Source organism: Phascolarctos cinereus, unplaced genomic scaffold (assembly GCF_003287225.1).
Source record: "Phascolarctos cinereus isolate Bilbo 61053 unplaced genomic scaffold, phaCin_HiC Scaffold_9;HRSCAF=440, whole genome shotgun sequence".
Classification (NCBI taxonomy): domain Eukaryota; kingdom Metazoa; phylum Chordata; class Mammalia; order Diprotodontia; family Phascolarctidae; genus Phascolarctos; species Phascolarctos cinereus.
This window is the reverse complement of record NW_027556402.1, coordinates 101,802,942-101,825,419: the sequence shown is the minus strand read 5'-3', so window position 1 is coordinate 101,825,419 and position 22,478 is coordinate 101,802,942. Positions and strand designations below refer to the sequence as shown.

Below are 22,478 nucleotides of genomic sequence, written 5' to 3'. Positions count from 1 at the left end.
TAACATTTCCTTCATTTATTAATTTTTTTTAGTTAAATCACTATTCTAAGGAGGGGTCCATAAGTTTCACCAGACTACCAAAAGGATTCATAACACAAAATAGGTTAAGAATCTCTGGTTTAACATAACTTTTGGATGTTATAATACCTCATATTGGTTTTTAAATTTACTTGGCACAATATTTCATCCCACCCACTTATCTTCAACCAGAAATTCCTGCCCTGAGATTCTTATTTATACAGGATAGCTGATAGGATAAAATATTAATTCCTTACCTTGGCATTTAAGGCCCTCTATGATCCTTCAGCCTAACTTTCTCTTCTTAGCTCATATTACTTCATGTGGTTTGTATTCCAGTCAAATTGTGCTATTATCTGTTCCACCAACTCATTATTTTTAGTGTTGCTTTCCCTTTGTTCCAAAATTGTTTTGCTCCTCAGTCCTGTGGAGTACTTTGAAATTCATGTTTTATAGATTAAGTGGTGGGGTCTAGTAGAATGAGCATAGGAAGAGGAATTAGGCACCTTGGGTTCTACACCCAATATGGCCACTTAGAAGCTAAGTAACCTTGACCCTTTGGCCTCAGACTCTTCACTTGTCAATGAAAGAGTTAGATTATATGAACTCTAAGGTTTCTCACAGCTCAATAATTCTGCAAATAATAAAATGATAGTATTTGAAATTTCTCCCAGATCTTGCATTCCATCTGATGCTCTTTAAAAAAAAAAAGTATTTTCCTACAAAATGCTGCAGGATGAAATTATGGTAAACTGCATTGAGAAAAAGATATTCATTGAATAACTGAAGGCCTCACATTTTTCTGAGGGTAGATCACTGTGACAATCTAATGTATGTAACAATTTTCTCATTTAATATGGTTTTTCCAGGTGTTTAATGAAAAGTCATTAGCCTTCTAACATAATCCAAAGTTCATCCTAATAAGATTACTAGCCTTATTGAAATATGAAAAATGAATCCTTAGTATTTTGGCAGTCACTAATGAAATCTCCAATTTAGTGTAAGGATTATTAGGGAAGATTACTTATAAGAGAACATATTTCTGGTTTTTAAAATCATTGTAAAAGTATATTAAAAGACCATATTGCCATTTTCAAAAAAACTTAAGTATTTCAAGATAAATTCTGTACATTAAAAAAGTATTATTTCCAAAATGCTGAACACTAATTTTTAAAATAAAAATAAAGCAAAACTTTAAGCTCTAGTAATCAAAGTAACATTACCTGACATGGATATTTAAGGTAAAATATCTTTGCTATATTTTAAGTGCCTTCTAAAAATAAAACTTCAGTTCATTTTAAACACCCATTGTATATTTAATCAACAAGCATTTATACTGAGCTTACCATGTGTAGGTATGATACTAATTACTGAAGATGAAAAGAAGGACAAAAACAGTCCCTTCCCTCAAGGAGCTATTCTAATGGGGGAGAAAATAAATAAATCACAGGGTACATACAGTACGTATACAGAGCAGAGGGAAGGTGATTTCTGAAGAGCAGACACTGGCAGGTGGACCAACAGACTAGAAAGGGCTTTGTGCAGAAAGTAGGATAGGAGCTGAGTCTTGAAGGAAACCAGGGAACCTGAGAGACAGAGGTGAGGAGGGATGGCACTCCAGTCAATCAGCAAGAATTTTTTTAAGCTCCTACTATATGCCAGCCACTGTGCTAAGCACTGGGGATGCAAGAAAGGCAAAAGAAGAACATAGTATACAGTAACAACAAAATTGTTTTAAGATCAGCTTTGAGCGAATAGTCATTTTGACTATTATAAATATCCAAATTAACTACAAAGGATGTATGAAGGAAGGTGCTATCTGCATCCAGAGAAAAAAATTGATAGATGTATAGAATAGTTTTACATATACACACACATATTTGCATCTAATGGTAGCCATCTCTAGGGTGAGAGTGGGAGGGAGAGAAGAAAAAAGGGAGAAAAAAGAGTTACATGATAACTTCATTATATATTTAAAAGGAATAGCGAGTTGTACATAATAGATTTTGAGTTTCATATACAATCATCTTTTTTTCCTATTCTATGATGTTATGGAAATTCTTGCTTTATATATTAATTTCAGGCCAAAATAAATACAATTTTTTAAAAAAGGCAAAAAGTCTCTGCTCTCATGGAGCTCACAGTCTAAAAGGGGAGACAACATGAAAAGAACTATATAAAAACAAAATATGTACAGAATAAACATAGATTTTCAAAAAAGGAGATGGAAACAGGAGAGTGTCTTGTGTGAAGAATAGCAGGTGAGCCTTGGTAGTTAGATTGCCAGAGTAGGGTGGGGAGGGGAGGAAGGTAAAAGGTAAAAAGATTAGAAAGGAAAAAGGGGCCAGGTCATATAGAGGCTTAAATATCAATCATTTTGTATTTGATCCTGGAGGCAATGGGAAGCCACTAGAGTTTAGTGGGGGGGGGGGGGGGGGGAAGAGAGAGAGCACAGGGTAACGTGTCAGACCTGCACTTTGTGAAAATCACTTTGGCAGCTGAGTGAAAAATAGCTTGGATTGGGGAAAGACTTAAGGCAGACAGGCAAATTGGAAGGTCACTGCAGTGGTCTAGACAAGATAAGAGTGTACTAGTACCCCATACTAGGTAAGTGGCTATGCTGATGGAGAGAAGAAAACATAAATACATACATACATACATTATATATATCTAGATATATATCTAGATATCTAGATATATATATATATATATATGAAGGTAGAAACAGGAGATTGTATATGTAGGAGAACGAAAATGAAGAGTCAAGATTGACCACAAGTTTGGGATCCTGGGTAACTGGGAAAATAGTTGTGCCTTCCACCTTAATATGGAAATGGGGAAGATTAGGAAAGAAATATTTTAGATAAATGCCATTGAAAATGTCATAAACATAAAATTGAATTCTTCCATTTTTTGGCTTACAACTTTACTGTTGATACCACCTCTGTAGCATGCAGTGTTTTGCAAGCTAGGAGAGCTGCAGAAAGAAAATTTTTTAATATATTGAGATGTAAGACTATAGTTCCTCTTGCCATCATACAGTTTATACTCCAAATGTATGGCAACCAGCTGGACATATGAAATATAGGGATTGATTTTTCCCTCTTACTTAGGAGGAGGCCAAAAAAAGACTGTCCTACTATTTTCTTTGCCTTTGTACCAGGTCGTCTGGTTGAATGAGAAATGTGGAGATTCTCAGAGAAATCTGGGAAGACGTGTAGATAACTCGTGCAGTGTGGAGTGAGCAGGACTACGAGGACAATTTGCACAATAACAGGATAAATACCAGCAATTGCAAGAGGTGCAGACTGTCATCCGTGCAGTGACCAGTCATGATCAGGGTAGATGATGAAACACGCTGTCCGTTTCCTAACAGAGAGGCGAAGCCCCCACTGTGGAGAATGAGGCCTATATCTTTTTGGACATGGTCAATGTGGGAGTTTGTTCTGCTTCGATCTACATACCGATTTTAGGATGTTGCTTTTCTTTCTTTTTTTTCAAAGTGGACATAAGGAGGTAGGAGAGAAAGATCTTTGGTAATTGAAAAAATTAAATTACACATACACACACATATATACATGTGCACACCTAGGTATGCATACATGTGTATATGTGTGCCCATATACATGTACATATACTTACACATACATAGATGCAGACATATGTGTACGTGTATTTACACATACATAGACACAGACATACATATACTTAAACACATATAGATGTGCCATATACATATACATTATCCAGCACTTGCAAGGCTACTCTGTCACTGTAGCAACTGAAAAAGGAAAAGTTTAGTGATACACTTTCCTCTTTCAAAGATAGGAAAACAGAACACCAAGGACTGCTAATAATCTCTATTCCAGCGGCACCACCATGGCCCTTGTAGTTGCCGGCCCTGCCCCTAAGAGACTTTAGCCTCAGGAATTCTTGCTCCTCCCACAGAAATTGTTGTGCTGAGCAGATTTATCTTTGTTTTCTTTGTCACTGATTTACTGCCCTTGACTTGTGTAATGGTGTGGGCTAATGCATACTCTGCTTGCCCTATTGATCAGAAACACGGCAAGGCAAATAGTACTCCCATTTCTCCCTAACAGAACATCCTTTTTAGTTATTTCTGTAAATGTAATTTCAGTTCTCCATTTCTGTTTGAAAACAAAATAAGTTGCTTTATCTTTTTGCTACATGTTAAGCATATTGGGATGTAATTACAACAGACAGTTCAATTGGGTTAAAACCAACTCAGAAGACAAAACTTCTACCACCAGATGACAGGAACCTGAAACAAGAAACATTCATACGTGCTGATACATCAGTACCCAAATTTGCTCTTCAAATATATGTGAGATTAGTCTGAATGATTTCTGAGACCCTTTCTAAACAAATTCTAGGCTTCTACACTCCTTCACTCTCCTAAATATTGTCATGACATGATAATCTGTATTTGCTAACAAGCTTACTTGTAAAAGGTTTGAGAGGAAGCATGAGCTAAGGAATGAGGTGCTTGTCTGAGCTTCTGTAACCCCAAGTTCTATTGTTAAAGTGAGGTCATTATTTTTTGGCATCTTCAAGCTGCATTTACCCTTTGTATCCTCTTTTTCCTTCCTCACAGTGTGGGTAATATGTGAGTAAAAACATGCAAGAATTTATGTCTCAGAGTTGAAAAGAATTTTTAATACCCTAGGGAAAAAAACAGTGAAGTGAAAAATTGTTAGAAATTAAATTATGCCCTCCACTCCTACTTGGTAGATAAGAAATCAGGGCTCATACAACTAATTAAAATATATAATTAATTCAGTGGTAATAATTACCACAGAAACATAACTGATCCCAATGTAGATTCTTTAAAATGTAACAATGATCAGATGACATTATGAAAAAGAGAACTTTGTTTTAGTCTTTATCCCAGCTTCTTCTATCATTAAAAAACTGCATTTTACATTCAATTAATACAGTTCATATCTAGGGTGGGTTCATTTTCTTTTGTTTTAAAAGCAATGCTTTTGTGTCTTATATATATTCTTGAGATTTCAATTACTGCACTAAGTAAATATGAAAGCATAATAACCCAGAATCATGTCAATGCAATAATCACAGCAGCTAATAAGTAAGTGGGGCATAAGTTAAGAAGAATTCCATGGGGTTTTAAAACTGACTTTTTTGTTTCAGTGGACATTAATTTAAAAGACTAAGGGATATGTAATAAGATATAAAGAGAAGAGACATTAGTGTTTTCCTGATATTATTGTTGGATTATCTTTTTGAAGCATAGCTTTTAAAGGACATAACTCACCCAAATTCTCATATTCTCATTTTCAGTTTAAAAAAGCAAATTAATTTAGTCCTAATGGGCCTTTTGTTGCCCTGTATTGTTGCCTCCAAAATAAATAAATATACACATGGTGCTGTGTATATGTGTGTGTGTTACATGTGGTATGTGTATATGTATATTTCATAAAGAATTCATCATTCAATTTTACTTTCTAGGTTTTAGCGTTATTTAATTTTTTATTGATTTATGTATGAGCTTATAGTAATAGGTAGCATTTAATATAGTGCTTGAAGGTTTGAGAAGTACTTTACATGTTATCCCCTTGAATCTCTCAATAGACTTGTGAGGCATGTGTTATTATGCACATTTTAGAGATGAGAAAACTAAATCTGAGAAAGGTTTAATGACTTGCCTAGGTTCACATGGTATCTGAGGAGGATTCAAACTCAGGTCTCCCTAACTGCGAGTGCAGTGCTCTACACGTTGTGCCACCTAGCTGCCTGTTTATTCAGATTGTACTGATCGAAACAACAACAAAGAAGATGTGGCTGATTAGAAATTAGAAAGGTAATGATCATTTTTGATAAGTTGTATGTACAAAAACTCATGATTATGCAAGCTAAAAAAAAAAAAAGTAAGGATTAGACCACTCTCGATGAAAACATCTATTCTAGGTGTATCATGTTATCAATCCATTTGCTTACTGTAATCAAGATCTTGAATTAGATGCCAATTGTCAACTACCTGTTTTCATCAATATACATTTTTATTAAACTCTGAAATCTTATACTAAACGTTTTCATTTACTTCAAGAAAGAACAAAATAAAAGATTTCCTAATAAAAACAGAACTCTCTTAACCTTTTTCTCCATAATATTTGTTGATAAATATTAAGAACTGTGTTTTCTTTGTAGAAGACTTTTAGCTGCAAAAGAATAAAGCATAGCATTTGTGACATAGCGTTACTAGTGGTTAGAAATGTGATGTCCAAAACTGTGCATTCCAGTCTTTACCTGTATTGTTTAACCCACTGCTACTCTCTAGCCTGGGCTAACTCATTTGTAAAATTAGGGGGAAGGGCATGAACTATGAACTCTAAAGTCCCATCTAGTTCTATTATTTACTATGCATATTTAAAACTTAAGTGGTAGCCCCTGAAAAATAAACATTTATGGAATATAAATAATGAATTTACAATTTAAATCACTACCTTGTGAATAGCTCAAACTTTTGTGAGCTGATTTTTGAAATTTCTACATTTTGGGAGAATATTTGGAAATTTTTTAGCATATCCCTTTCTACACATATGCCTGAATCCATATTAGGGTAACTGGAAAGTGACACACATTTTTTTTAAGAAACTCTTGATTTTGCTTAATCTTTTCAAACTGGAGGATTTGCCGAAATTTTTGTGGGGCATCTAAATTGGGCCATTGTGGGGAAAGGGTTTCCTGTATGACAGGAAAATACAGCTTGCTGGGAAGATGTTGCTCAAGTGTTTAAAATGGCTCAGCCAACAAGATTAAATATTAACTGGAGACTTTAACTAGTTCTAAAATCAGGCCTACCAAACTGCCTAGTGTATATATAAGATTGAGGATCTCACTTTCAGATCCATTAGCAAACGATGGTTACTTGGGCATTCACAAAATCTTCTGCCATGAAACGTCTTTTGCTGCTCCTGCTCTGTGTTTCCATAGTTAAATCCGACTCTGACTATGATGAAGAGGTGATTATTATAAAAATATTCATGATAATTGTATTAATAGAGTTAATGTAAGTTCTGATATCTGTACATAATGTTATGTATTGTATATTCATGCTTATTTTTATGAGAACTAAAATTAATTCGTAATAGTAAATTTTATAAATGAAATTGAAATAATTTCAGGAACAGTTTTATTTTAAGAGTTTTCATGGAAAATATGATTAATTCATTTCTTTATGTAAAAGAAAGGTATTTTTCTACCTTTTTATGACTTTTCATATCTCTTTTCTTTAGGGAGAAGACAATCTACATAAAGTAAGATATGCTTTTGTCATTTACTTGTTCTACTGTATGTTAAGACTTTAGTGTGTTAATATTAACAGATAAAAAAAATTATGAAAATGGTACAGAGTAGAAACCAGAAAACTTGAGCATAAGAAACAGCCAAATGTGAGCAATGGTTGTATAAAATTTACCTGTCAATGAAGAAAAGCAACATACAGTAACTGAAAGGAAGGAGTAGTTGTAATAATGAGTAGTGATTTAAGAAAATAGAATGTCATAATAGAAAATGAATACTGTGATTTTTGTTGTGTTTCCCTGTAAGTATAAAGAATATTATAAAGCAAATAGCTTAATCTAATTAATCTATTTATAAAAAAATATATTTCATTTAAGTATCATATTTTAAGTCACTTTGTCAATAAAAATTGAGGAATAGATTAGAGGGAATAAAACCGAAATAACATTTTGACACAACCTCTTGAGATAAATCCAAAAGCCAGTTTTATGATCCTTGTTTCATAGATGAGGATAATCAGTAGTAGAGAAGGAAAAGTGACCTCTTTCAGATTCTTTAATGAGTTAACATTAGGAACTGGAAAAGAGTTCAGTTTTTCTATGTGTCATTCAAGTAAAAAATTCACTTTGAAGCCTGACCTCCAGATTAGCTGCCTCTATGAATCAAATTAACTACAAAGTGAATTTTTTTTACTTAAATTATTTAGATAGTTGTATTCATTGATTAAATTAATTGATGCTACAGTTGTGAAATCTATACTTTATTTTTTACTTTGCCACTGCTACCTCAATCTCATTAACCCATATTAAAGCTACTTTAACTTAACAAAAAGCAAAAAAAATTATTATTCAAAATCTGTCTACTATAAAGTGATAAGATAAATCTCACCACTTTCCTATGAACAGGACAATACAATTTCTATAAGATTGTTAAGTTCTTTGACAGCAGAGACCATGTTCTATTTTTTTCCCATACAATGGCTACTATACTTTGTTCTATAAATTAAGTGCTTAAAAATACATGTGGAAGAAATACATGAATGACATTACAGAACTGGTTATTCAGTGGCTTCTGTGGTCAATGTATAACAAGTTCAATTGATACACCTGATAAAGCTTGATGAAACTTTTGTGGGATGATGTAACTAACAAAAGAGACAAGATTTTGAGACTCTTTCCTCTATTTTTCTTCTTTCTTGTTAACTATGAGAAGCAATTCCCTTCTAAAGTTAGCAGATACTTTCAAGTGCAGCATAAATTCAGAGTTGCTTTAAACAAGAAAAAAAAATCATTGTCTTTCATCCAAAGAAAGTAACTAAGAAGCAGCAGATCAGGGCTGCCATAGGAATGGCTTAGAGAAGACATTTTGATGGTAGACTAAAAGACTCAAGATATCACTTACTGAAAATTATAGGAGCTACTGTTAGCAACATTGAGTGAACCATTTCTCTTCATTACATGTTAGGGTATCCATATGTTAGTAAGTTTTCCCCTTAATAAATAGATTGCCTTCTTGATAAAGTTGGTATGTACAGAACTTAGACAACCCTCATGTTAAACGTATTACACCTTTCTGGGAATGTAACAATCAAGTATGGGAACTTAGTAAATAAAATTGGCTAAATGACATTAATCCTTGTTGACAGAATAGGTTCCTCACCACTCTCTAGTGAATTTCTGGTGGTTTAGATTCAAAGAATTGGTCTCATCGCCTTGTAGTCAATCTAGGTACAAGGTGTGCCTAGAAATACTTTCTATTTACAGGTGTAGTGACTGCTCATAGAGACTTCTGAGGTTTGGGGCTCTGTTTGCCTAGTTCCTTTGTCCAGGAGTTACCTCATCTTCAATAACTACATGCCCAGCTGGTCTATGTCAAATTGAGCTGATCTCTTAGTTGTTCCTTAATTTCAAGAGAAGAAAGTTCAATTCAACAGACATTTATTAAGCACCTACTAAGTATAAGGGGCTATGCTGGACATGCAAAAAATAATACAGACCTTAATGGGAGGGAGACCCTTGTACACAAGTTAACTATGGTATTAAGTGAAGTCCTATCTGTGCAAAGGATAAATCCAGATAAAGTCCTCTGATAAATTTGAAGAGAGGGGGATCACTTTCACTTAGAATTGTTAGTAAAGTGTGTATACGTATGTGTATATATCAAATAAATAAATAAATGAATAAATATATCCATGCTTAATTGTAGCCTCAGAGTGAGGACTAGGGGGAGGAAGGGGAGGAAAAAGAACAAAATAAAAAATGTACAACCGAGAACAAAAGAAAACCTACAAGGAAGAAAAGAAAAGATGGACAGCTTTTAACATAATGTGCAGTATTTAATATATAGGCTTTCTTGAAATGAAAAGTTATTGCAGTATATTCTGAATCCTCTCCTATGTTTTGCTGTGTGCATGACATGTTTTTTCTTTTTTTATTTTATATTTAAATTTATAGTGTTTCTTTTTCTTTTCTTATGTATTTAAGTTTTAGTATTTGTCTAAAATTAAAAAAATTAAAAAAGAAAAATTGTTAGTAAGGGCTTCTTGGAGGAGAGGAGCATCTGAATCATCCAAGGAGGAGGGAAGAAAGGAAGGAAGGAAGGAAGGAAAAAACAAGCTTCAAGAAAAAGTGATAGCTGGATTAGGAGTCGGAAGAGAAAGGAAGTCTTATCTCTTTTTTTTTTCCATTAACAACACTTTCTTTTCTCTCTCTCAAGGGGAATCTTTTTCCAGACCTGGGGTATGGAATGATCAAAGGCATAAAATATGAGCAAAGGCCTGGAGGGTAAAATGAGTGCAAGACAAAGAATTTCATTTTGGCTGGAATTCAAAATGCAGGATAGGAAATTGTATGAGAAGAGATTCAGGAAGTAGGTTGGAACCAGATCATGGAAGGCCTTAAATGTCAATATCAGAACTGTATATTTTAGACAGTAAACAATTAGAGTCACTGAAGGTTTTGGAGTATCATGACATGATCAGAATAATGCTTTGGGAAGTTTACTTAGTCGGTGGTGTGAGAGGATGGTTGGAACCTTGAAAACCATATGGGAGGCTATTGCAGTAATCTCAAGGAGAAGAGATCAGGGCCTGAAGCAAGGGTTTGTGCCAGAGGAATAGAAGGCTGCTAGCAATATTGCAAAAGTAGAGTAATCAACGATTGGCAACTGATTGAATGTATGTAGTAAGGGAAAGGGAAGAGTCAAAGATAAATGAGGATACAAATCTCAGTAACTGAAAGGATAGCAGTGCTTTGAACAGGAATAGAAAAGTTAAAAGGGAAGCACAAATTTGAGAGAAAAGATGAGTTCAACTTTGGACATGTTGAATTTGTGGACCTGGTGGGACATCCAAGTGAAGTTATCTAATACATAGTTGTAAACATAAGACTGAAACTGCAAAATGTTTGGTGGGTTTGGAAAAAATAGATTTTTTTGAAGTAATGAGTATAGAGGTGATGTTTGAAGTAATAGGAGTAGGTAAATTCAACATAGAAAAGGGCCAAGAACAGAACCTTGAGAATCACTCATATTTAAGGGGCAAGAAGCAATTGAAGAGTCAGCAAAAAGAGACAGAGGAAGAGCAATCAAAGAGGTAGGAGGAGAAGAAATCATGACAGTAGTGTCACAGAAGCCAATGGAAAAGAGGAAGGAGTGGTTGTTAATGTCCAATGGCACAAAGAAGTTGAAGAGGATGAGGATAGAATAAAGGTCATTGGATTTAGCATTAAGGAAGTCAGTGGTGACTTTGAGAAGAACTGTTTCAGGACAGTGGTGGGAGCAGAAGCCAAGCTGCAATGGATTGAATAACAATTGGGTTGAGAGTAAGAAGAAGTGTGTAGACTGCTGTTTCTCAAAAACTGGATAATGAAGAGATGAGGGGAGAGAGAGAGAGAGAGAGAGAGAGAGAGAGAGAGAGAGAGAGAGAGAGAGAGAGAGGCAGGGACTCAGACAGAGAGAGAGATAAAATGTTAGTTTACAAGAGTTCAGAGTTAAGGGGAGAGTTTTTTTTTTTAAAGGACTAATTAGATTGGACTAGTTCTTCACCTGTCTTCTATGAACTTTTAAAAATATGTATTTTGAAAGCCGTATTTCAGCATAATTGGTTTCCTTTCATAATCTTATGTATTTTACTTTATGCAATTAAAGCATTATTCTGAGAAGGGGTCCATACGTTTCACTAGAGTGTCAAAAGGTGTCCCTGACACAGACAAAAAGTTAAGAACTGCTAAAGTAGATGATCTTTAAGGGTCCCTTCCAGCTTTAAAATGTGATGACTCTACAATTATGGATCTTCGTTTTACCTTGTTTCATGAAGCCTACAGTGGATGTGCGGGGTCATCGGCCAATAGATAGGAGAAAGGAAGCAATTCCATCTCTGAGACCAGCTCCACCTCCCATCAGTGGGGGAGGATACCGAGCACGTCCTCCCCAGCCTCAATCTATTCAACAGAAGAAATTGGAAAGAAAAGCCCCTGATGCTGGAGGCTGCATTCATGCTGATGCTGATATGGTAAGTGAATTAAAATCATTGGCAAAATTGGTCATGGCCAGTGAAGAGAATCAGCGCTGGGAAAGGGGCTCAGTGCTACTGAAATGCATTCATGTCCCTCATTACATTAAGGATTTTGCTTCATTTTCTTTGGTTTTACTATCAAATGCTAGACATGTTCCTGCTTCTGGTTCAGGGTTGCATTTTTATAGGAATCACACTTGAGTGATACAACACAGCAGGAATCCAGAAATTCAGCCCTAAAGATTTACTGGTTTTGCCACATTTGAGCAAAATACTGAGTTGACTGTTTGATGGGAAGGGGAGAATTAGTAAGAAGAGGAGAGAATTTCAGTAAAACTGTTTTTTGGAATTCATAGAAAACAGCAGAAGGAAAGCAGTTTCATTGCCACCAGGTTAAGTTTCATAGGTACTGAAGAATACTCTACATTATATAAGTTCACAGTTTCATATACGGTCCTCTGCTATTCTCCAATCCTATATTGAAATGTTCATTTGTCCAATTCATAATAAAAAGGAAAAAATTAGTGAGTTGTAGATAATCTATAGTTTCTTCCTCTGCTGTGGTGTATTAAAAGGTCTTTACTCTCTTAACTTGGTCTTTAATACCTGTGAACATTTATTGTCGTAGCTTGATATGATATGAAAATAGCTTTGTTCTTGATTTTAGAGATAGGTGGGCCATAGGAGAATCAGCTGAAGGAGCTGAACTAGAGATGGACAGCCTGGAGAAAAGAAACCCAAAGGGGTCACAGTTGTTGTCTTCACATATTTAAGAGCAATCGCATGCTAGACAGATTGGCCCTGGATGGAAGCTGAAGAGATGGAGTTAGGTTTAAAGTGACAGAATTTCTACCAATTGGAGTTCTCCAAGATTAGAATAGACTTTCTTCCCTGGGAAATAGGAGGTGCTCTCTCTCTCTCTCTCTCTTGAGGCCTTCAAGAGAGGATTGGGCAACTACTTCTTGTAGATACAGCAGAGGGGATTCCTGTATTCCTGTAGCTACTATTTGGACTAGATGACTCCCAGCTCCTTTACTGCTCTGAGAATCTGTGATCCTCCTGGGAAGGGTCAGAGTCCTTGTTATTATTGAGGTGAAGCATGAAGCATTCCAATGTGTTCATTTTATACCATCTTTAAATAAAATATTTCAAAGAGTCAAACTCAGAACTGGTGGTTATATTTTTTAAGCCAGTGTGATATGACAGTACCATATGTGAAAGCAGCCAGGTAAATGTGGGGACAGAGGCCCCTTTCTCTCCATGCTCTCATCCAACGATTATAGCAATTCCTTAGTTAGCAATAGATAGAAAATGTACATTTCTGCTACTCATATTTAGGAAAACTTACAATAAGCAAACTCTAAAGATTTCTTTTTTATTTAAGATTAAGTTCCTGACTTGCAAATCCATAAGATAAAAAAGCTGTCACTTCCTTACAGAGTGGCTAAAATTGGCTTTGATGATAAGACTATTTTTATTTCTGGTGTTTCCATACAATACACTCCTTTAGAGACAAACAAAAATGGTCTATGGTGGCAGTGATATTTTCACATTTCATCTATGTAAGGCCAATATTGTGTTTTGTTTGATCTTTTTATTTTTTAACTAAACATTAAATTAACAACCACCATGCTAAAAAGATTAAAACTGAGCTTTCATTCTGTGCTGTTTTGATAAAAAAAAAAAAAGAAAAAAAAAAGACCTGTCTCAAATACCTCTTCTAAATGCATGTTCTACAACCTTTGCTTTTCTTTGCTTTTAGGGAGTGTTGTGTCCAACAGGATGTGTGCTACAAGACACATTAGTGAAACAGGAAAGAACTGTGAAAACCAGCGTTAAAGAGCTAGGAGCTGAAGTGGACTCCTTTTCTGAGAGGACTTCCACCAGCTTCCAGTATGTTGGCATCCTAAAGGACATGTGGGGTAAAAGACAGAAGCAAGTAATAGGTAGCTATCATTTCTTTTCCATCTCATATTGAAAAATGAAAGTTGGGGAACAGTTGTGGTTGGGCATATTTATAAGTGTGAGGATTTGGAGGCAAATCCCAATTCCACCCCTCTGTGACTTTGAGCATATCACGTAATTTCTCTGGGCCTCAGTTTCCTCGTATGCAAAATCAGGGAACTGGATTAGATGATCATTAAGGTATGTATTTTAAAAAATCCCTCACTTATAAAAGTGAATGTTGAAAACTAAAAATAAATAAATAAAACAAAACAGAAAAAAAAGTTTCCTTCTCACACTTAAAAAGAAAAAAAAAACCAGGGCAGCTAGTGGATAGAGCACCGGCCCTCAAGTCAGGAGGACCTGAGTTCAAACCCTGCCTCAGACCAAATACTTGACACTTAACTAGCTGTGTGACCCTGGGCAAGTCACTTAACCCCAATTGCCTTAATAAAAAAAAATAATAATAAAATAAAATTTTAAAAAACCCTCAGAAAATGAACACAGCTTCTGCTAAACCTGTTGGTGCTATCCCTAAGGCTTTCTTTTTTCTTTCTTGCTACTACTAGGTTCCCTCAAAATCCTGAGGGAAGTCATCCCCTAGGCCTTCCAAGCTAGATATTAGCAAAACCTCCTTCCTTTAATTCAACTGAGATAAGATCATACTTTAAAGGCTTTACTCAGTTATGAAGGGAAAAAAATAAAAATACTATACATTGCAAGATTTTGATACAGAAGGGAAAAACCCTCCTTTATTTTAATCTTCTCTGATTTTGTCTGTATATTCCTGTGATCTCTGAACCATTTTTATCTATATACTGGCCACAGCCTGACATATACCCTCTGTATAGACAAGCCTTGTTCTTCTCTTAATGAAATTCTGATCCTTCACATATTATGTCTCAATCTGCCTAGACCCAGACTAGTCTATCGGACATTAATGACTGAGACATTTTAAAGCCATACGGCTCACCTTTAAGGTGACTCCTAGGATTATAGGGAGAGAGCTGGAAGGGACCTTAAAGGTCATTTAATCCAATCCTCCTATTTTACAGATGAGAAAATTGAAGCCTACAGAGGACAAGAGAATGATTTGCCCAAGGTCATATAGCTAATAATTGGCAGAGCTGTGATTCAGACTTAGGCCCAGTGACTCCAAGTCCAGGCTTCTTTCCTGTTACCACGATGAATCTCTACCTAGCCTTAAGAACCAATTGGCCTGAAGCCAGTGTACACTCTGATTCCTCCCACCCTGTTTCAGTTTCCAGTTGTCAGTAGTTCTTGGTCATTTTGCAGAACTGGACAAGTTTACATCTGCTGTCTCCAGTTAATATTACCTTATACCCTTCTTAGATCTATCCACTTAAGTTCTCAGGTAATTTTTTAGGTTGGTCCCCATCTAAAATTTTAGCTTGTAGTTTGTTTATACACTATTATAATAATTTAAAGTTTAGTAACAATAACAGATACTTTTTTAACAGCAAGAAAAATTTCATTTCATCAGCCCTCTGATTGTTCAGTTGTCCTTAGCTGCCAGTGTCATCCCACAATTTGTGACAAATTTGTCTTTCATTTAATTCTCATACCCAACTGGACGCCAGCATTAGTATTTTTCTCTGAAGAATTTGTCTCTGATTCCCTCCTACTTTTGTTCCCCAATCAACTTGTATTTTCATTATAACTCAGAAGACAGTACATATATTTTCTTAGAAGGGGAAATGCATCAAATTTTTCAGACTTTAGAAAGTTGAAAATCAAGGGTAAGGGGCAGCTAGGTGGCATAGTGGACAGACCACCAGCCCTGGAGTCAGGAGGACCTGACTCCATTCAGACACTTGATGCTTACTAGCTGTGTGACTCTGGGTAAGTCACTTAACCCTGATTGCCTCAAAGGAAAAAAAAATCAAAGGTAGAAGATACAGATCTGCATTTTCCACAGTTCCTAACAAAAGACAAACTTCAGTTAATTCTAATGGATCATAATTTTTATTCAGACTTAGTACTAATGAATCTATTATAATAGCTCATTAGTACATGGATTTATACAGTACTACTTCTCTTCACGCCCCCATCCATTCAACATTAGAATTATGTATATTCAAAGACTGGTTAACAGGTTAAGTTTATGGGCAGATTATAGTCACATGTGCTATACCCATCTTTTACAAGATTTCAGTGTATTCAGTGTTTAACAGTGTTTGGCACACAGTGAATGTTTAATACGTGCTTGTGAACTTGTATTTAAAATAAAGGGAAAACAATGACCTTTCTATTTTCCTTTCTTACAGACAACGAAAACGCAGTAAATGGGTTTTCTTCTGAACTGGAAAAACATCAAATTTATATCCAGGAGACTGTGAACACTCATATCCCAAATAACCTTCGAGTGCTTCGTTCAATCCTAGAAAACCTAAGAAGCAAAATACAGAAATTAGAAAGTGATGTTTCCGCCCAAATGGACTACTGCCACAAACCATGCACTGTCAGTTGTAATATCCCAGTGGTTTCAGGCAAAGGTATATTAATAAGCACGGGATCTTGGGACTTGGGTAAAAGTTTACATTCCCTTACAGCTAGAAAGGAGCTTAGGAAATCCCACTTTTTCTCAGCTATTTTCATAGCTCTTTAGCACGTGATGATCTCCAGGGTTATGTTAGATGCCCATTTGAAGTTTTCTCATCGCTAGCTACCCATTTTCTGATGGGAAAGAGGGTATGTGAGGGGTAGGTTGCGTATGAAGGTAGCGGCAATAATGTGAAATAGAGGAGAGAGTTTGTAAGAAGTGGGGGGGGGGGTGGAGGCTGCAGAAGGATTTTGAGAATGGACAAATGAGTGATGCTTAGATAGAGAGAGATGTGAAGTCTCTCTGTCTTGTATGTTACTGTATATTGGTGACCAACTTATAGGTAAGTTATAGACTGAAAAAGATTAAAAAGCTTTGATTTTCAAATGCCTATGCAAAGTATGAGTTTAGTTAGTTGCTGCATATAGTCACACAGATCTATGTACATGTATACATTTATGTGTAAATATATTTGTATACATATGTGGGTGTATTTGAGACTGAGTTTCCCCATCTCACCCAGATTGGAAGTGCAGCAGCCAATCATGAGCTCATTCTCTATACCAGTCAGCTTGGGAGCTTTAATTTGCTCCATATTTCTAACCTCGGCTAGTTTGTCCTCACAAAGCCTGGTGGACATACCGTATTGGTGTCAGACTTCATGAAGACACCGGATTGGTTTTAGTCCTATTATAGCTCAGAACTCCCAAACTCAAGTAATCAGCTAGTCTCAGCTCCCCCTTAGTAATGATTACAACCATGTGACAGCATGCCTAGCTTATATATTGTTCTTAAATATTGACAGTGGAAGTTTCTTAATTACCAGTATTATAAGCAAGTTTATCTTATTACATTATTACAGTATCGAAAGCTATAGACACACATTGTTGATTTGTTGCAACGAGCCACTTGCAAATATCCAATTTTTAATAACAACCATTTGTTCTTCTAGATATATCATCAATGAACAAAAATAATTGTGGCATTATAGATTCAGAGGTAAAGGATACCTTAGAGGCCACCTGGTCAGCTTCCTTCATTTTATAAAAGAGGAAACTACGGCTCAGGAAGGTTAAATGAGTTACCCAAGAAAATTTATTTTTCTTTTTTTTTATATGTTTATTGATAATGATTTTAAGTGAAGCTACTGTGAAATCAAACCAATAGCTTTCTTTCTTAATTTTTCAGATTGTATATAATAATCTCTAGGCAAGGCACAAGAAGGTTATATGTTTTCTTAAGAGAGTGAAATTCCTTGCATAACCTGTGTCATTATATGTTTGCAGAGTGTGAAGAAATTATTAGGAAAGGAGGTGATACATCTGAAATGTATCTCATTCAGCCCGACAGTTCTGTCAGACCATATAGAGTTTATTGTGATATGAAGACAGAAAATGGAGGTAAGTACATTATTTTGAGGTAATCATGGAGTAAAATGTGTTTATGTCAATCATATGATGTTAATGTGCATGAGACTTGGGTTTAAGAATTGTAGAAGTTTTAACAATTTTAAGCACTTGTCAAGTTGTTGATATATTAAATAATTATGATATTGCAAACTATCCAATTTCAAAGTATCATTAAGTACAGCTTTGGTATGATAGTATGATCAGTGGGATATATATCAGTGGGATAGGGTTAACTTTTGCCAAAGACTGTAAAACTTGTTTTTCTTTGAGCATTACTGTAAGACTGACTTTTCATATTTACTAGCATTATTATGCCCAAAGGATCTGAAATTTCTCCAAAGTGGTTTTAACCACACAGAATGACATCTAGCCATACGGCTCATCTACCTATGACTAAATAGATAAGTCCAAGGGAGCCTGAAAGATTATGTAATTTGCTTGGGTTACAAGGCTAGTAAGGGTCAGAGATAGAATTTGAATTCAGAATTTCTTAACTCCAAGGCCAGGAATCTGTCTACTACTCCATGTTGTCTCAACTATTAATTACTATGTCAGAAATAATCTGAGTCCTACATGATTATGTTCTTGTGTCTATCCTTTTATCCCAAAATTTTATAATCTACTACTTTGAATCTATTTATAAAGAAATCATTAAAATATTTCAGTGTTGTTTAAAAGATTATTTTATTATAAAGAGGAAGTCTTTTGCCAAAGCTTTAGATTTGGTTTAATACTTTGGTTTGGTTTACACCAGTCTCCCCAAAGACATAAAATGCCCTTGACTTTTTTGTGCCCTTGAATACAGTTATATTGTTTGTAAAACAAAGGATTGAAGCTTAGTTTTTAGGGGTATATTTTGTTTTGTTTTAAGTATTAACTTTTAAATTATTTTCAGTGATTTTTGAGGACCTACTCTTGGTGGGCTTTAGGTATCAATGATGAAAGGATACAAACTGTGAAGAAAATTATTTTAATGGTTAATGAAAACAATCTTTGTTTCTCTCTCATTGTAAGGATGGACAGTAATCCAGAAACGTCAAGATGGTAGTGTTGACTTTGGCAGAAAATGGGATGCATACAGAAACGGATTTGGAAATATTGCAACCAATGAAGATGCAAAGAAATACTGTGGTTTACCAGGTAAAATCATTGTCAAAAATCAAAGAACTTTTTTTTAAAAGTTTCTCTTTTTCATTTTAAAGAACGTATGTGCTTATCAACATTTTACTACTTATCAGTGCACCATCAAATATTACTTAAATGTCATTGTCTCTATACCATTATGATGGCCTTTTAGAAAGCAAACCAATTATCAGGCATTTACTATGCGTTTGTTAGTGTTGGAGAAATTAAATTGTCAGGGAAATTATGATCAGCTGGGATGGGAATATTGGTAGTTTTCAAATATTTTAATTTTCATATGGTCTTGTATTATTTTAACTTTTAGGTGAATATTGGCTTGGAAATGATAAAATTAGCCAGCTTACCAAAATGGGACCCACTGAACTTTTGATTGAAATGGAAGATTGGAAAGGTGATAAGGTGAAGGCTCATTACGGAGGATTCACAGTACAGGATAAAAGCAACAATTACCAGATCTCTGTTAGTAAATATAAAGGAACTGCCGGCAATGCCCTTATGGATGGCGCATCCCAGCTGGTGGGAGAGAACAGGACCATGACGATTCACAACGGCATGTTCTTCAGCACATATGACAGAGATAATGATGGGTGGTATGTCTACATTCATTCCTTCTTTGAAATGTAGCACCTAACCATGTCTGTCTGAATCATTTACAGTGAACACACGTGTTCTGGCTACAGATGGTCTCTCATCTCTAATATTTTTGTTTAAGAAGGTATCCCCTTAGTGATCAAATGTTTAGAACAATTCCAGTGTCTCTGATAGTCCAATACAGGCTTTCAACCTATCATTCAGTTTTTCAGTCACCTAAATAGTTCCATAATGACCTGCAATTTATTGTTCCTTTAAAAGACGATGAGGTTGCTACTCCCTTACTGAACTTATAACATTAGCTTCATCAGTGCAATTCTTTCACCATCTTATTACAGAACAAAAAAGACCTCTGGTTTCTCATTGTAGAAACTGGAGAAAAGAAAAAGTCCTACACAGGCTTAAAGAGAGTGACCCCTCTGGGGCATTACTGTGCCCACGAATTACTCTACACACTGAAAGCAGACACAGTTGAGGAGCAGAGGAGCAGAACTAAGTATCTACCATGTATAGACAATCACTCTGAAGGTTTCATGGGCAGCTTCTTTCTCAGTGTTGCTGGTGAGGAAGCCAGCTGGGACAAAAAAGGGAGAATCAAAAGCGGAATCTTGCTCATCATTACCGTTCTCTTCATGGAATATTTTAACATCAGCTTAAGGGAAGCTATTTGAAGTTGCCAGCAGAGCCATAACTTGGATGGAATGAGTGGGGCTTTACCGTAGAGCATGGAAATTTCTAGGGGACGGACAGCATTTACAAATCTCAGGAAGAAAATAATTGATCTTAGCACACAGCAAGAATAATTCATTAAAATAGGAAGTTAGTTTCTCCCTGCCTGGCCTGGCTCTATTGCTTTTCCAGCAGTGGCCTCACGGTGTCTTTGGTCTTTTACCCAGAGGACTTCATGTGCCAGTTCTCCCCGCCCCCCCACACTCAATTTGTCTTAAAAAGTTGATTTAGGGGCACACTTTGTGCTGCTTACTCCCACTGTGTTTTATGAAGTTTGCTCCATCGAGGGGCCGACCTCATGCTCCTTATGGCTTTAGTTGCTATACATCTTGCTCCCTCTCTCCCAGGAGCAATAAACAGTATGTTCCCGGAAGTCGCCCAACCTGGAGTGCTCATCGTTAAGATTCCAGAGCATCACCTTACCAGGATCTAGAGGCCTAAAAAGGAATTTGCAAAACAATACTTAAAAATCAGATGTTTCTTTGTCAGTGCTAAAAAATAGGGAAAGAAAGGGAGAAAGGTCTGGAATTAATGCTTCTTGAAAAGAAAATAATTTTACATCTAGATTTTCTGACACATCAACAGTTTCCTTCAGACTTAGCAAATGAACACAGAATTCTCCTTCCTCCATATGATTTCTATGTAATATATGCCATTGATAAAATTCACGTATTATGATTAACTACTAATATTTCTTTTTTCAGGGTAACTACAGATCCAAGTAAACAGTGTTCTAAGGAAGATGGTGGCGGATGGTGGTACAATAGATGCCACTCAGCTAATCCAAATGGCAGATACTATTGGGGTGGCCATTACAGCTGGGATATGGCAAAACACGGCACAGATGATGGAGTAGTGTGGATGAATTGGAAGGGGTCATGGTATTCATTGAAGGCGATGTCTATGAAGATCAGACCATTCTTTCCACAACAGTAGTCCCAAAAACTAACAGATTTTTAAAAATCTTCCCACATGGGACAGTTTTTTATATGTTTTATGAGAATATTCCTTCACATATTGGAAGCAAATCTCCCAAAGGGTATAAGTATAACATAAATTGGAAAGGCTATTCAGGATAAAAGCCATTAAATACTGTATAACTCTACTTCATAATTTTGATTTGTATTTCTTTGTCAAAAAGCTACTAAAAGGAAAATTAGAGAAACAGAGTCATTTATAAATTTCAACAATACCTGGTCATGAAAAACATTAAAATAGGTGGGAAAATGTTATATAGTTGTGAAAAATCTACAAGGCAAACTAAAAGCTGATGTTTAAAATTCTATTTTATCAACCATATTTATTTATGCAAAGTTCTGTGCGAAAGTTTTCCAAAGATGTGTTCATTAAACACCTTACACTGTGATAAGTAAATGTGTTCTTATTTCTTCTCACATAGAATCATAGATTTAGAGCTAGAAGTGACCTCAGAGGTCATCTGGCCCAACACTCTCATTTTGCAGATGAGGAAACTGAGGCCCGTGGAAGTCAAAGTCACACTAATAATTGACAGAATCACATTTCTAACCTAGGTCCTTTGAATCAATGTGCTTACCACACTGCTGCTTCCCTGAGCTTAATGACTGAGGCTTAGTTTATTCAAGAAAGGAGGATACAAAACTTCAAATATGTAGGTAGTCTAAGCATTAAGCGTTTGAAAATCTAAAATTACTATTTTGCCTACACTAAAAACTGCCTCTTTGCCATTTGCCTGGGGGGAAGGGGAAGTTTTAAGTCATCAGGGCAATTAGGATGAAGCTTGTCATTTTTGTACTTTCCAAAGGAGATAGTAGAGCCAGCAGTAACTTGCTGCCTAGGACACTGTATGGTAACCCAACCCAGAATTTTTTTCTTCTCTTTACCAGCCTTCCTTTAATGGTTTCCCTCTTATTGCTCCCCTAGCTCTTATTCCCACTCAATCATTATCCTAGGTGGTACCTCACTTACCTAGCACCCAGCTCTTGACATTATTAGGCTCACTCTTTAACCCTCAATCCCACTGAAATTTATTTGCTCTATCTATCCTTGGAGCCAAAGTCTGGGGCACAAAAACAATTGACCAGCCACATGACCAAAAACAGCATGGTCATTGAATTAAGCACTGATTACTACTCCAGATAGTCCAGATTTACAAACCAAACACTAGCTGAACCCACACTCCAGAGTTTAGGACTTTATTAGTCACCCTTACATCATCAATAGCTGCAATCAGTGAGCCCAACTATGCTAGCTAGAACATAAAAGCAGCAAAAGCTGAAATAGAGGGATTATTATCACACATCCT

General features: G+C 35.7%; 1 protein-coding gene across 1 annotated transcript; it reads left to right on the top strand.

The window, feature by feature from the left end:
* Window positions 1-6,881: 6,881 nt before the first annotated feature.
* On the top strand, window positions 6,882-21,299 carry FGB (fibrinogen beta chain). Its single transcript, XM_020994071.2, has 9 exons — window positions 6,882-7,022; window positions 7,296-7,316; window positions 11,618-11,812; window positions 13,578-13,761; window positions 16,048-16,275; window positions 17,609-17,722; window positions 18,746-18,871; window positions 19,179-19,464; window positions 20,899-21,299. Exons 1-9 carry the CDS (start codon window positions 6,921-6,923, stop codon window positions 21,128-21,130), a joined length of 1,488 nt encoding a protein of 495 aa, XP_020849730.1. The 5' UTR covers window positions 6,882-6,920; the 3' UTR covers window positions 21,131-21,299.
* Window positions 21,300-22,478: the final 1,179 nt, after the last annotated feature.